Consider the following 15,258-nt stretch of genomic DNA (forward strand, 5'->3'; position numbering starts at 1 on the left):
CCAAGAGCACCCGAGAGAGCCACCGGGATCAGGAGCGCGCCCCAGTGCACCCCAAACCCCGCAGCCGGGGGAGGGGAGTGTCGTGGAGTGTCCGCTCGCCCCATGCCGTGACCGAGCCAACCGGGACAGCAAACTCACAGGGAGACCCATGACTGGATTCCCGCCGGCCTACCCCTTCCACAGGCCACGCCCCTTCCGCCGGTCCCGGCCTCCAGCGGGCCCGCGCCTTCCGCCTGCGTTTCCCCGAGCCCCGCCTCTTCCGGTATCCCCGCCCTTTCCTGCCCCATGTGGTCCTGAAGCGCGTGTCCGCTCTCTGTGCTAGTGCTCCTGCCGGGACCCCTCAGGTGTGTCGTTTCTGTCGCGCTTCCGCCCTGTCGGCCATGGGGGTCTCCAAGAGGAAGGCCTCGAGTGGCCAGGACGGCGCGGCTTCCTCCGCGGGCGCAGCCAAGCGGGCCCGCAAAGAAGAGCTCACGGGCGTGCGGTTCAAGGCTCAGCTGAAGGACCCGCAGGGCCCCGGGCCAGGTGAGTCCGGGGCGGCAGGCGCAGGATCAGGAGCACAGGCTGGCGAGGCGGCCTCCGTGTGCCAGGCACAACCTCTCTTTTCTTCAGCTTTCGGGTCACCTAGGCTCAGTAGCAAGCCTCTGGTTTGCAGAAGACTGAGGTTCAGGACTGCTCTGTACTTCCTTGCTCTGGACTATCGGCGATAGCGAGGGGACCCCGACTTGCTTGATTGGGACCATTTCACGTTACAACACATTTATTTCCCTTGCCCAGGCAGCATCCCTCCGCTAGTTCTAAATTTTATTGCAGTTGTCAGGGAAGTAAATGAAGTGTCCTTCTCTGTTGAGTCCTTACTGAGTCAGCTCAGGACGGTTCATGATACACTTTGCTACTCCTTGGGGCGTCAGCACCGTTTTTTCAAGAGCTTCTATCCCCCAGCACTCATACTGACTTGATGACTTGTAACAAGCTGCTGGAAGCCACCACAGCTACTTGTCAGTTTACCAGGAATGGGCCAGTGACTGAGATGGAGTCGACTCTATAATTACACTTTTTGTGAAGTGTGACCATCCTTCACGACTACTTGTAATCGTTCGGAAAGTAACATGGTTTGGGAAAAACGCAATTGAACGTGTTGCCATGTGGAAGCATTGCTCTAACATAAAACAGTGGCAGTTTTTCTCTCAGGATAAATAAATTATTAAATTAATGGCCAAAATAGCTTCAACTTCAATTTTTGTCCTGATTTTTTTTTTTTAACAGACAGGATCTTGCTGTGTTGCCAAGGTTGAATGAAGTGCAGTGGCACAATTATGGCTCACTGCAGCCTTGAACTTCTGGGCTTACGCTGCCCTCCCACCTCAGTCCCCCAAGTAGCTGAGACTGTAGGTGCACACCACCATTCCCAGCTATGTTTTTTTTTTTCACTTTTTGTAGAGATGGAATCTCACTATGTTGTCCAGGCTGCCCTCGAACTCCCAGTCTCAAGCAATGCTCCCACCTTGTCTTCTCAAAGGGCTGGGAGTATAGGCATGAGCCACCACACCTGGCCTGTTTTTAAAGTTTTGATACCTGTACTTGCTAGTCACAGCTAGGAAGATGATACTTACATTAGCATAGAATTATATATTTCCGAATTCATTATTTTTTATTTATTTATTTTTGAGACAGAGATTCGCTCTTGTTGCCCAGGCTGGAGTGCAATGATGCGATCTTGGCGCACCGCAACGTCCGCCTCCAGGTTCAAGCAATTCTCCTGCCTTAGCCTCCCAAGTAGCTGGGATTACAGGCATGCACCACCACGCCCGGCTAATTTTGCATTTTTAGTAGAGATGGGGTTTCTCCATGTTGAGGCTGGTCTCAAACTCCTGACCTCAGGTGATCTGCCTGCCTCGGCCTCCCAAACTACTGGGATTACAGGCATGAGCCACCACGCCCAGCCTCATTAAGTATTACTAGAGGCTATTATTTGCTAGGTAGAGAGAAAGTGATGAGTAAAAATCTCAAAAAGCCTCTGCCTTTGTGGGGCTTTACAAACAGTCCAGTCGAGTGAGGAAGGCAGATATCGGTCAGCAAAATCATACACATAGAGTTTCAAGCATGAGTTTTCCAAAGGAGAGGTACATGGTGCCTGAGGGTGTTTAGCAGGCCTTGGATCTAATCTGGGAGCTCAAAGAAGGCTCCCCTGAGGAAGTGGCTTTTCAAAAGGATTCTAGGATGGGACAGGGACAGGAACCTTTCTGGCAGAAGAAAGAGCACGTTTAATTGTTAAAAAGATGTAGTATCTGTATTTCATGGTCTTGCACAGAGAGTCTCATGACATTCAGGTGCTACATCATGTGAACACGTGTCAGAAGGAAACCTGGGTTGACAGCCCATGGGTGTAAGTGAGTAGTTGAAAGATGGGGCAAAGCTGAGTCAGTGGGTGAAAGTGTGGATCTCTTGTTTGAGGCTATGTTGAACTAGTGTTTGAGTCTGGTCTGTATCTTGAATTCTCTCCTCTCTTCCTCTTGATATGCTCTCGTAACCTCCTATGATAGGATTGCTGGAGGATCAGGGAAGTGAAGTTGATGTTTGTTAGGAGACTTTGTTTTCACCAGGCATGTGAGGGAAGGGTTCTGATGATGCTCCCTTCGTGTAGTGGAGGAACAAGAGCTGCAGGGTTAGATTGGTAAGGACTGAGGATATTCCAGAGTGGATCAATGTCAGCCTGTGGGAGGATCCCCCATCAAGAAGGGTTTGGCTCCAAGCCAATTCCTTTGAAAATGTTTGCCCATGATTCCACTGGTGATAGAGAAAAGACCATACTGTAAGAGAGTACACTAATGGTTAAACTCTTGATCCCCTTCTCCCCGCATTGCTTCTGGTTTCCCCGCTGCATTAAGTGGTAATTCTGATTACCTGGATGTTCCTGCCAGAGCCCTCTGTCTGCATCGGTCTGTCCCCTGGCCTTGGTTGATTCTCCTCCTGAGAATTTCTGGAGTCCGTCTGCTCCCTCTCTTTCCTTCATCATCATTCTAGTCCAGGCATCATCAGCCCCAGCTGGGACCCTGGCTGGGACCCCGGCTAGAGTTGCCCAGAATTGGTCTCTCTTGGACTTGCTTCCCTACAGCCCGTGCTGTGTGCAGCAGTCAGATGATCCTTTAAAACTCCAGATCTGATTATGTCACTCCTCTCGTGACACCCTTCAGTGGTGTCCCACTGCCGTTGGGATAAAATCCAAAGTCATTTCCGTTGCTTCATCTAGCCCTGCCTGCTTCTTTGACTTCATCTCAGGCTACCCTCCTCACTCACTCAATCACCCCTCCCCACTTGTCTGGCTCCAGTCACACTCTGTACCCTCCAGCCTTGGGGCCTGGAATGTGGTCTCACTCTCTGCCCCCTCAATACTTATGTTTACTATTATTAATAATAGGTTCAGCATTACTTCTTCAGAGGAAACCTTCCCAACCCTCTAATCTAGATCATGTTCCCTAGTTACAGCCCTCATTACACTCTTGATGTTTGCTTGATAGTACTTCCTACAGGTGCCGTATGTGTCTGTGTAAGTGATTGCGGTAGGTGCTTAATACATATTCACGTTGGTCTCTACCATTAGATTGTAAGCACCTTGTGGGTAGAGGCCATTTCTGATTTGCTCACCAGCACATCTTGGGCACTCCCTGTGATGCCTGGAGCACGTGGTAGGTGCCCAGTAAATGGTGTATGGAAAGATGAACCTGCAAAGAGACGGCAAATGTAACAGGCCAGCGGTTTCCACCCTGTACTACTCTGGAATGCTGGGAGTTACATGCTAGAGTTTGGCGAATAATTCCTTTAAAAAGAGTAAGTAGTTGCACTGCTCTTTCTGCATTAACAGCCCTTGCTATCACCTGCATTCTGTGTTTTCTTGAGGGACAGAGCAGGTATTATGCATGACTCCAGGGTGCCTGTGCCGGTTGAATCCTGTGACCCACAGTCACCTCGGCCAGAACACCCATGGCTCTTGCTTGTAATCTCCACCAGACCATGCTGCAGACAGCAGTGATGGAGTCTGGCCCCGACGCTCAGAGCAGCGCCTGGCATGGCAGATGCACTCCCTTGGTGACTGTTAAAGGAATGACGGTGGTTGCTGCGGAAAATGTTGCAGCATAAAATGGGATCTGAAAACACCTGTGAGGCTGGCAGAGACCGAATGTGACCGGATTTTCACTGCTGCTGCTGAGGACGCCTGGGGGGCTTCTTATGTTTTGAGGGTTTACCTTGCCGTAAGTGTGATGCTAGAGGCTTTATGTGTAAACTAGCCTTTTTACCCTTCCTACAAACCCTGTCAGGTAGGTTCTGTTCTTGTGCCATTATACAGGTCAGGTACCCAAAGCTCAGAGTTCACTGTTACTCAGTACCATGCAACTAGTAAGTGGCCGAGCAGGGATGCGTGCTCAGGAGTCTGGCTCCAGTTTGTGTTCTTACCTGCTGTGTTTTTGGTGTAAGGTCCTGCTCATGCGTCCCTGGGCAGATGTTGCTTAGCAGCATCTGGACTTGAATCTGCGACATGCAGAATTGCTGTCCAAGAGGAACGATGTGTTGGTCCTCTCTGCTCAGCTAGTGGAGCTCACCTGCAGTACCGAGCCCTGTTCTGGGCCTCATGCTTCAAGGGAACATAGAAAGTGACCTGAACATAGAAGGATCTCGAAACTGTCATTTCTGGAGAGAGGTTAAAGGAAGTGTTTGGTCTTCAGAGGTGCCGACTAGGGTGATGGCAGCTGGTGTGGGAAAGAAGGATTAGATCCTTTGCCTCTGGCCCCAAGGCAGAGGGGGAAGGACCCCCTGGGGATGCCTGGGCACTCCCTAAAGCAGACCACCCTGTTCTGATGTGTCTAGGAAGACTGTAGTGTGTTTCTCAAAGGTCGTGGCATTTTGCATTTTACTGTATTGATAATTACTAAGTGTGTTTTAATAGAAATATTTAGTCCCTTTGTCTGTTTTTTTTTTTTTTTTTCAAATAAGGTGAAGTCTCTACTTCCCCAGAGGAGATGAAGGCCCCAGTAAGATGTGTTACCTGTAGCTCATGCTCTCATGCGGCTTCCAAACACTGCCGTGCCCTGCCTTCCTAGTGTCGAGAAGTGCGGCCCAGAGAGTAGAACCAGAGACAGGCAGGGTTTTTTCGTTTTGTTCTGTTTTTGAGACAGAGCCTCCCTCTGTTGCCAGACTGGAGTGGAGTGGTGCGATCTCAACTCACTGCAACCTCCACCTCCCAGGTTCAAGCAATTCTCCAAGAGGCAAGTTCAAGTGATTCTCTGAGAGGCAGTTTTATAGAACAGGTTCTGGCAGGAGAATTTCGTGGGCAGCAGCACACAGGTGGCTCCCCGTTGGTTGGGTGGGGTTGTGGCGGGGGTTCAGATTCAGGTGTCAGTGGTGTGGGAGGGGAGGTTGTATTAATTGTGGGAAGGGTAGTAGAATCCTCAGGCCGTTGAGATGGGAGATTTTTGAGTGGGGGACTTCTGGGGTCTGACCTTATGGGGAAATACTTGAGTGGAGTTCCCCCCTTTGGGTTTTGAAGAGCACTGATGTTAGCTGATGCTTGGCGTGCTGACCGTGGGCCAGGCGCAGCACGGACACTCCATGTGCCACTGCACTCAGAGCAGCAGGCGTCAGCTCCATTGCATGGCCAGGAATCATCTGGTTCGTGGAGGAAGAATATGGGCTCTGGAGCCAGACTGCCTGGATTGGAGTCCTGGCTCTGCCTCTCCTAAGCTATGTACCTTTGGACAAGGGCCTTAGTTTTCTCATCTGTGAAATACTAGTACCTAGGGAAAAAAATACTCGTACCTAGGGTGGAGGGTTGCAGTGAGAATTAACTGATGTCATGTAAGTAAAGCTGTTGGTGATGTTTCATTACCATGCTGTATATGGTTTTTCTTGTTATACCCATTCTATAGTTGAGGGAACAAAAGCTGTGTGGGGATCCAGACGAATCATTGCCAGAGTCAGTACTCAAACCTGGGAGTCACATTGGCACTCAGTTTGTCTTGTTCCTGTATTGCCTTCGTGGTTTCTAAGTGTGTTCATGATGTCCACGTGGATTAATCTACTAGGGCAGCCATAACAAAATACTGTAGACTGAGTGGCTTAAACAAGAATAATTTATTTTCTCATGGTTCTGAAGGCCATGTCCACGGTCAAGGCATTAGCGGAGTCACATCCTGGTAAGGGCACATCCTGGCTTGCAGACAACTGCCCTCTTGCTGTGTCCTCACATGGCCTTTCCTCTGTCCACATGCAGAGAGGGAGCTCTCTGATGTCTCCTCCTTCTCTTATAAGGACACCAATCCTATTAGATTAGGACCTCACCCTCATGACCTCATTTAACCTGAATTATCTCCTAAAAGGCTGTATCTCCAAATACTGTCTTTTTAGGGATTCGGGTTTCTTTTCTCCTCTCCGCTCCCCTCCCCTCTCCTCTCCTCCCCTCCCCACCTCGCCTCTCGTTTTCTTTTCTTTTTCTGAGACAGAGTCTCACTCTGTCACCCAAGACAGTGCAATGGCATTGTCTTGGCTCACTGCAACCTCTGCCACCTGGGTTCAAACAATTCTCCTGCCTCAGCCTCCAGAGTAGCTGGGATTACAGGTATGTGCCACCACGCCCGGCTAATTTGTGTATTTTTAGTAGAGACGGGGTTTCACCATGTTGGCCAGACTGGTCTCGAACTCCTGACCTCAGGTGATCCACCCGCCTCAGCCTCCTAAAGTGCTGGAATTACAGGCGTGAGCCACCACGCCCGGCAGGGCTTAGGGTTTCAACATGAATTTTGGAGAGAAACAGTTCGGTTGATAGCATTCATAGTAGCTTCTGTGCAGTGTAGGTGGATCAGGGAAGGTCACAGAATAGGGAAAGCAGGTTGCGGTGGTGGATGTGATTGTTTCTAAGACTGACCTTGTTAACGTTTGAACATAACTTTTTTTTCCAGGCCTGGAAGCGTTTGTGTCTGCTGCCAAGAAGCTACCACGAGAAGATGTGTATGATGTTGTGGAAGGGTATATAAAGATTTCTGTTGAGTGTGCAGAAATTTTCCAGCTCCTAAGTGGAGAGAAACGACCTGAAAGTGAAGTATGTTGTTCCTTACATGGCTTGATGAAGAGAAGAAAAGTTAATGCTGCTGTTAAGTTTGATGAGGAAAAATGTGATAGAAATTTCCATTACCAACTTTCTATAGAAAATGATGCTTTGTCCCTGTGCTGTAGGAATGTATTCATTTTTTGCCTCCATGACCTTTGAAAGCATTTTAGTGGAAAATTCTCACTTATTATTAACATCTGATGAATGCTATCGGAAGGAAGGATAATAGATTCCTAATCAAAATGCACTTGGTTTCAGTATGGTTTAAACAAAAGGGAAACAGATAAACACGTGGTGTCACAGACTCACAACACATAATGAATTGATGATTGTTTTCTGATTCCAAAGAAATTGAACACTGGGATATTTATGTGCCTGTTGAAATCTCAGGGTTATTGCTATAAGGATGTAGACCTGATTATCTCTAAAGCAATGAGGCCCAGTCATTAAGAGAATTTTCTTCTCATTCTGGCCTTATCGCCAGCCTGAAGTGAGTCCTGTCACTTCATTTGATTTTTCTCGTTTGATTTTCTGTAATTTTAAACAAGCTGTTCTTTATTTTTATTTATTTTTGAGACAGAGTCTGGCTCCGTCACCCAGGCTGGAGTGCAGTGGCACAATCTCAGCTCACCACAAGCTCCGCCTCCCGGATTCACGCCATTCTCCTGCCTCAGCCTCCCGAGTAGCTGGGACTATAGGCGCCCGCCACCATGCCTAGCTAATTTTTTGTATTTTTAGTAGAGACGGGGTTTCACCGTGTTGGCCAGGATGGTCTCAATCTCCTGACATCGTGATCCGCCCGCCTCGGCTTCTCAAAGTGTTGGGATTACAGGCGTGAGCCACCGTGCACGGCCCCGACAAGCTGTTCTTTATTTTGCTGGGCTGTGGGAGCGGGGCTACATGCAGAGCCTGGGTCCCGCGGGTCAGCCTGCCAAGCTGTCACCTTTGACTCAGGATCTGGGTGGGCCTCATCCTGCATGTTAAAAGGCTTTAAGCCTGCAAGTAACTATGGCTAAGACAAAAGGAGCATGTATGTACAGTAGGAATAGAAATGATACAATTTCTATGCGTTTCAATTCTGTCTTTGTAGACGGTGTTAATATTTCAAGTTTTTGAGTCCATATTATTGCGGACAGCAAGTGATCTTTCACATTTCCATGTTGTGGGAACCAACATTGTGAAAAAGCTGATGAACAACCACATGAAGCTCATCTGTGAGTCCCTGTATGCCTCGGGTTACAGGTAGGCTGTCTGCCCTTGCGTGACAAAGGACGGGCCTTTGGGTTTGGTGTGCATTCAGCTCTCCGCAGGTGCATGTGGTTATTACCTTTATGGCTAGAGGAGAGCTGAGCTGTTTCTGAGGCCACAGTGACCGAGTCTCTGCCCCCTTCCTTTGTAGACCAGCCCTGGCTGTCCCTGACTCCTCTCTCACTTATCCCTTGTCCCTCTTGTCCTGCCTGCAACTGTCCTTGCTGCGATATCTGTTGACTGACTCCCCCTACTGGAATCCGAGGTGCATGTGGCAGGGCCTTGCCTGTGTTGTAAATGCCACCTTCCCCTAGATAACAAGGCCTTGCATGTAGCAGGTTCTCAGAAAACCATGGAATCTGGGTAACTGCAGAACGGAAAGACAGCCGCGATCGCGTTCGGAGATGCCTTTGTGAAGAAGTTGTGGTCTGTATCCTGTGGTCACGGGGACTGAGGTGTGGTCTGTTGATCACATGATGGCTCGCTCCAGAGAGAAATGTCCATCTTCTTCACATCTCCTGTTTATAATCTTAATCCTACTTAGTTTTAATTTTGAGCCTTATTTTGAATCTTTATGCTTTTTTTTTTTTTTCCTGCTTAAAACATGGCGTGGCTTTTTCCTTCTTTTTTTCTGGTTTGGAAATAGCAAATAACACAAGCAGCTTGCAGCTGGCTTTGTGGTGAGGCGGCTCTGCTTCTGCTGTTGCTGACGTGTCTGATTTCCTCTGGCCCCCTGTACAGGTTGGCTCGCGCCTGCCTGAGCCTGATGGCCGCCATGGTGACCCAGGGTCCGGAAGCTGCCAGGGATGTCTGCAGCCATTTTGATTTGAATAAAAAGACCTTGTACACCTTGGTGATGAAGAGGGATTCAAAGGTGAGGGGACCACAGTATCTCGTGCCTTCCATGGATCTCCTTCCCTTGGAGGATTGCAGTGGTTTTTCCTCCATTCTCTGGCCCTGATCCCCACACAGATGGAATGAGAGGTGTCTATGCAGAAGGGCGTGTGTCAGCAGCCACAGGATCTGTCTGTGAGGATAGGACTCACTTCAGGCTGGCGACAGGGCCAGAACCTGGCAGAGCCTGAACTTCTGAGGAAGCTTCTGAGGAAGCTCTTGGGGGCTGAGTGAGATGTGAGGATGACTTAGCTGTGGGCAGCTCCTCTCCTAAGTAAATGAAATACCCTCCATGTGCCCATGGCCCTGAAGCTCGTAGCGTGTCCCAGTCCTCTGTTCCTGCTCTGCCCACCTCGGAGAAAGCCCTTGAAGCTCTAAGCCAGTGACGTCCTCAAAGAGGACTTCTATGGCTTTTTAATAAGTGACTTTTGCCTCCCAGTTGTAATCTCATGATGGGTAAGGGTTGGATTGTGCCCAATAAAATGGGAGTGTGGATGGTTGGTTTTCAGGAAACCTGTGAAACAAAAATTCCCTGGTGACTTTAGAAATTTCACTTAGGTTTGGAAAGGTTCTTGGGGAGCAGGCACACTTTGAGGACTCCTGAGCTTGAGCGAGGGCATCCTCCCGTCACGTGTGCCGGCTGCAGGTTGTCTGTCGAAGGGCATTTTCTGGTTGCCATATCAGCTCCCCTGCTGGAATTCAGTGCTGTGAACAGCCCTGGCCAGAGTGTCACCCTCTTCCTGAACGTAAAGAATAAGGAGACAGATATCAGCCCATCCCATCTGCCGCGGTGGAGAACCACATTAGAGTAATTCACTTCTATAACCCCGTGCCACCTTGTTCTGTCAGTATCCCTGGGAACTAGAAGTTTCTACATTGCCAGGAATTGGACTAAAAGGTTGATAATACCAAGTAGCTTTTATGGCTCTGCGAGATTGGCCTGGTGTTGAGGGTTTTACTGGAATTACAAATAAGGTATTCTCTAAGGAAAAAAATTCCAGGTCTTAATGTCTCTTAGATACTACGCTTTATCCATGTGTCAACAAATTCCATTCAATGAATAATGGCTCCTGACATTTAAATACATTTCTAATAAAAAGAATGTGTGTGCTATTTGCAGACTAGGGCAAATATCACGGTTCTTTGGTCTTACCTGGCAGTAAGCCTGGCAGTAATTATCCATCAGATGCCCTCCCCACCCATCTCTTTTGATGTCAGCCCTCCCAGCTGTCTGAGTGAAATAGACTCCAGGCGCCCAGAGAGCGTGGGAAAGGCCGACTAGGGCTTCCCGTCCTGAACCCTGACTGCAGGGCCACGCACGAGCTGTTTCCTCTCAGGGTCTCGGCACATTATTTTACCTCTCCAGGATCTGTAAAATGGGAGTTACAGTCAAGTCGAAAGTGTTTTTACTCTCATTGTGTAATCTGTAATAAGTATCTTAGATACCTTATATGTTACAGGAAATGGAGTTGAGACATTACATTTAATAAGGAACTGTTAGGAACATTTAAAAATAGAGCAGCGTAAGGAACCCCTATACCAGCTGTCCAGCTTCAGCCACTGTCCCCACCCTCCACCTTCTTAGTTTCCTCTGGGGCAGTCGATTATAGCAAATCCCAGACGCGAATCATACTTCACTATAAATATTTCAGCATGTACTCTAACAGAAAAAGACCCTTTAAAGAACAGAAACCACAGTGCCATTATCACGCCTAACCCATTAATAATTTCTCACTATCATCTATTACTCAGTTTGGTCTCAGGTTTTTTCCGTTTCAAGAATGTTTTTACACCTTGTGGTTCAGATCAGGATCCGAACAAAGTCTACATTGCATTTGGCTGATACGTTTCTTAAATATCTTTGATCCCTTTTGAGTCTGAGTTTTTCTCCCTCACTCCATCCCCTGCTTTTTTTTTTTTGTTTGTTTGTTTTATGCCATTTAGTTGTTGAAGTGCTGGCAGGGATTTTTTTTTTTTTTTTAAATGAATATATGTTAACATTTCGGAGGAAATTATTAAAGCCTCATGAAGAAGGAGGATTGTAGATATTATTCATCCAGCCAAAGAAAGCATTGTTAAAATCCTGTGCCAAAGAGCAGTTTTACCAAATGTATTTTGGTCTATTTTAGACGGTGTTTTGCAGAATAAGCCCTGAAGAGTTCAGGACGTTTTCTTCCTGGAATAATAACCCTGTGAGGTCACAGGGTGGGAATGAAGAGCAGGCATGTGGCCCACTTGCAGTAGGAATGGGACGCCTTTGATGGAGTAGACTGGAGACAGAGGATGGAGTGGGCTGGAGATGGCAGTGGCAGAGCCTAGAGCGGGCAGCTGCTGTGTCCTGGGGATCTTACCCAGTTCCTCCATCACGTCAGGACAGAAAATTTGGAGTTGTCTGGGATATAAAAGATGGAAGCCAGGAGGTGATAACTAAAACCTTTTCATTTATAAATTCATTGCTGGAGGGATCCGCAGGAGGTCTAGTTCTGCTGTGTACCAGCAGGATAGAAAGATCTAGAATGGCAGAAAACCTGGACCAGCATTCCAGAGTCCTGACTCCCAGTACTGTTACGTCAGTGGACAAAAAATAAAAGCACAGGAACTTTCCACTAGGAGGGAAAAGACAGAACTTAATTTAATTTTGCCAGGCAAGTTTTAGCATTTTACCAGCATTTATCTGGAACACAAGGCATGTGTAGATCAGGAAAATTAACTGCTTGAATTAGATGGCATGTTTATTTGAACCGTGAGGCATAGAGATGGCTTGGGAGCAGCTTAAATTTCCTGAGGACAGGGACAACATCTTGGTTAACTTTGCACCCTCCCTTGGCCTGAGATGATGGCATCTTGAATGCAGTGAGTGTTTTATAAAAAGTGAATTGGTGGGTTAAGGCACTGGAGTGTTGCTGACACTATGGAAGTGCTGCACATTCTCAGCACCAGTGATCATTGGACGCAAACTCCTTATTGTGATGAGTCACACAGGTAGGTCCTCAGAATAGAGAGGATAGTTTGAAGCTCTCAGTTTTGGGAGAAACCCGCATTGGTGTAATAAGGTCTTGCTGAGATGCTGTGTGGCATGTATGGGGATAGACTCAATAAATGTAATGAGTGTGCAAGGCCTTGATCTACGTATCAGGGAGCATGGGTTGGATAGCCTTCCTTTTCTCCGGAAGGAACATAGACCCAACAAAATAAGATGGAATTAACTAAAGACTTGCACAGAGACCTAACTGGTGCCAGGTATGGTCGTTGCACCCTGAGAAAAAGTGAAATGAAAATGGAAAATGCCACAGAATCTCGTGAAGAAGGAAGAACTCTGTAGTTGAACATAAGTAGTATGTTTGTACAATTACTTCTTATCTCAGTTGTGGTACTTAATTAGCTGTGTGACCTCGGGTGAATTTTTTTTTTTTTTTTTTTGAGATGGAGTCTTCCTCTGTCGCCCAGGTTGGAGTGCAGTGGCGCGATCTCTGCTCACTGCAAGCTCTGCCTCCCGGGCTCAAGTGATTCTCCTGTCTCAGCCTCCCGAGTAGCTGGAATTATAGGCGCCTACCACCATACCCAGCTAATCTTTGTATTTTTAGTAGAGACAGGGTTTCACCACGTTGGCTGGGTTGGTTTCGAACTCCTAACCTCAAATGATCTGCCCTGCTTGGCCTCCCAATGTGCTGGGATTATAGGCGTGAGCCACTGTATCCGGCTGAATTTTTGACCCCTCCGTTTTCTCGTCTGTAAAATGGGTGTGGTGTGGGCATCTCTCCCTCAGGCTGTTATGAGGAGTAAATGAGATCACAGATGTGCAGCATTTGGTATAGTGCCTGGCACATAGTAAGTGCTCTGTAAACATTGTTCTCCTCCTCCTCCTCCTCCTCGTCACTGCTACTGCCACCACCTCTCCTGCTACTACTAAGTGGATCAGAACTATCTGGAAGGCAGAGATTACTCCTTAATTTTCCCAGGCATTTTGGGGCAATGATTTGTTGCGATACTAACTTATTTCTCGGCAGTGAATGAAGGTGTCTTTGGAGTAACTGTGAAGTAGAGAATACTGCTGGGCGTAAGCAATGGAGGATCTAGGCACTCCTGCTAGTTCTGGAACAGCTGATAGGAGACTGACATGACCATATGCCTTGAGTTCCTTAGATACAAAACGAGGAGTGATGTGACACAGATTTGTCTTAGTGATACTGGGAGGGGAAGTTGACCAGCGACTTCCCTAGAGGCATCAGCTGCTGTCACCGTGTTGGGGCCCTCCCCAAACGTGCCCACTGCCCTAGGTGGTGGCTGATGCCTGTGTGACAGTGCTGGCTGCAACCCTGGGAAGGCCTAACAGGGTTGGTAACGTGACAGCATCTGTGCTTTGGTTTGTGGTATGAGCTAATAAGTTATTTATAGTATCTAATAAAAACCAGACATCGCCACATTGATGTCTCACCAAAAGCAGTACCAGTCATTTCATCATCTCTGACTTTTCAAAAACATAGATGATTTTCATTAGCAAGCAAGAGGAGATGGATCTAGGCAGGCTGAGAGTCTTGTTCTGCACCAAAGTGGCCAAGAAACTAAAATATGTGTGTTATAGTCAGGGAAGGGAACGCTGCTATTTTTTACCCATACTTTTGTATTGAGAATAGGGCTTGAAAGAGAAGGAAAAGTAGAGAAGATTACCAGGGAAAGAGAATAGAAAAAATTGTTTGCTTTCCGTGAAGAATGAACGTTGGTTTCAGACTTGCAGCCCCTGGTGACTGGGGACGAGGCCGGGGGGCTGGTGATGTTGAGACGGGAGGGGTGTGCTTGGCCACCGTGTTACTGATTCCTTTGGCTCTGTGTGGAGTATGCATGTGACATGTAGGTCTCCTTTGTCCTCCAGGGAGTGTACGACGTTCGGCAGGCCTACATTCAGTTTGCTCTCTCCTTTCTAATTGCGGGTGATGACAGCACTATAGTGCAGGTGTTGGAAGTGAAAGGTAGGTGCACCCCCTTGTCCCTTAGGAAAGCCCATTTGTTTTGAAAACCCTGCTGCAAACCGTTTCTTCCAAGTTAGAAAAAGGTCTGCAGCCTTTGCAGTTGCTCTGTACCCCAGATCGAAGGGTATGGGGCAGGGAGATGGGTGAGCGGGTGCAAAGCCTTGGTCAGTACCGTTTTGATATCACGGGTCAGAGTGAACAGAGGTGTCCTGTTATGCCATCTGGAGTGCTGAGCAAGGCCGTAACAGAGGATAAATGCAGACCTCAGAGAGGCAGAGTCGGGCAAACAAAGGAGGCTTTATGGCTCTGGAACATACTCAGACTCATAGCCCTGGCTACCTGGATTTCCTTGGGAGCTGTAGTTTTAAAAAATGAAGTTAGTTCTTTGGTGGCTTAGCCCCGTGTTATGAGAATATCAGTAACAGGGCTTCAGAGAATTCCAGCTTGACCACCTTCTGGTGGCTGTGTCCCTAGAGTGAGGCTTGGCATCATTTAATCTGCTAGGGCCCCTTACGTTTTATCAAGAGATTCAGTAAGATGATCAATGGCAGCACTTAGCTCAGCACATGGCAGTTGCTCAGTAAGATTCCCTGGAATCCTGGCCTGTCTGGAGGTGAAGAGCAGTCCCGTGGACTGGCCGGAGCTCTGGGAGCTGTTGAGGAGGAGTAGCAGGGTACTGTACTCAGGGCGTTTGGGTCTCCAGTCCTTCTTCCCCCTCCCAGGTGGGAGATCTGAACTGCCCCTGGAACGTGACTGCCGGGGCCATTTAGGAGAAGAGTGCGGGTGGTGGTCACCCTGTCTGTAGTCAGCCTGGTCTGTGCGGGGCCCTCCATTGCTGCTGTGGTGGGCAGCGTGAGAGTGGAGATGTGGTTTCTGCATAATGCAGCAGACAGATTTTTTTTTCCTACTTGTTACTAGGAACTAGGTTCAGGGTGTCTTGCTGCTGCCAGGGCCAGTAGTTTCTTAAGACTCCCCTGGGTCATTTCAGCCATCTGGCCTTTTATTCCAGGACAGTTGGTACCATTTTCACTGTTGAAGGGGACTGGAACGTGC

General features: G+C 48.1%; 1 protein-coding gene across 2 annotated transcripts in view; it reads left to right on the top strand.

Moving 5' to 3' along the window:
* Positions 1-264: 264 nt before the first annotated feature.
* The window catches only part of URB1 (URB1 ribosome biogenesis homolog), an 81,101-nt gene continuing 66,107 nt past the window's right edge, over positions 265-15,258 (top strand). For both annotated transcript variants that reach the window (XR_003727897.2, XM_015133032.3), the window contains exons 1-5: positions 265-522; positions 6,948-7,087; positions 8,187-8,338; positions 9,086-9,218; positions 14,109-14,205. Coding sequence is in view for 1 of the 2 variants with exons in the window: in XM_015133032.3 (XP_014988518.3) it covers positions 381-522; positions 6,948-7,087; positions 8,187-8,338; positions 9,086-9,218; positions 14,109-14,205 (664 nt within the window). In the remaining variant the exon portion in view is untranslated. The remainder of the gene's footprint in view (positions 523-6,947; positions 7,088-8,186; positions 8,339-9,085; positions 9,219-14,108; positions 14,206-15,258) is intronic.

The sequence above is a fragment of the Macaca mulatta genome, chromosome 3, assembly GCF_049350105.2.
Source record: "Macaca mulatta isolate MMU2019108-1 chromosome 3, T2T-MMU8v2.0, whole genome shotgun sequence".
NCBI lineage: Eukaryota > Metazoa > Chordata > Mammalia > Primates > Cercopithecidae > Macaca > Macaca mulatta.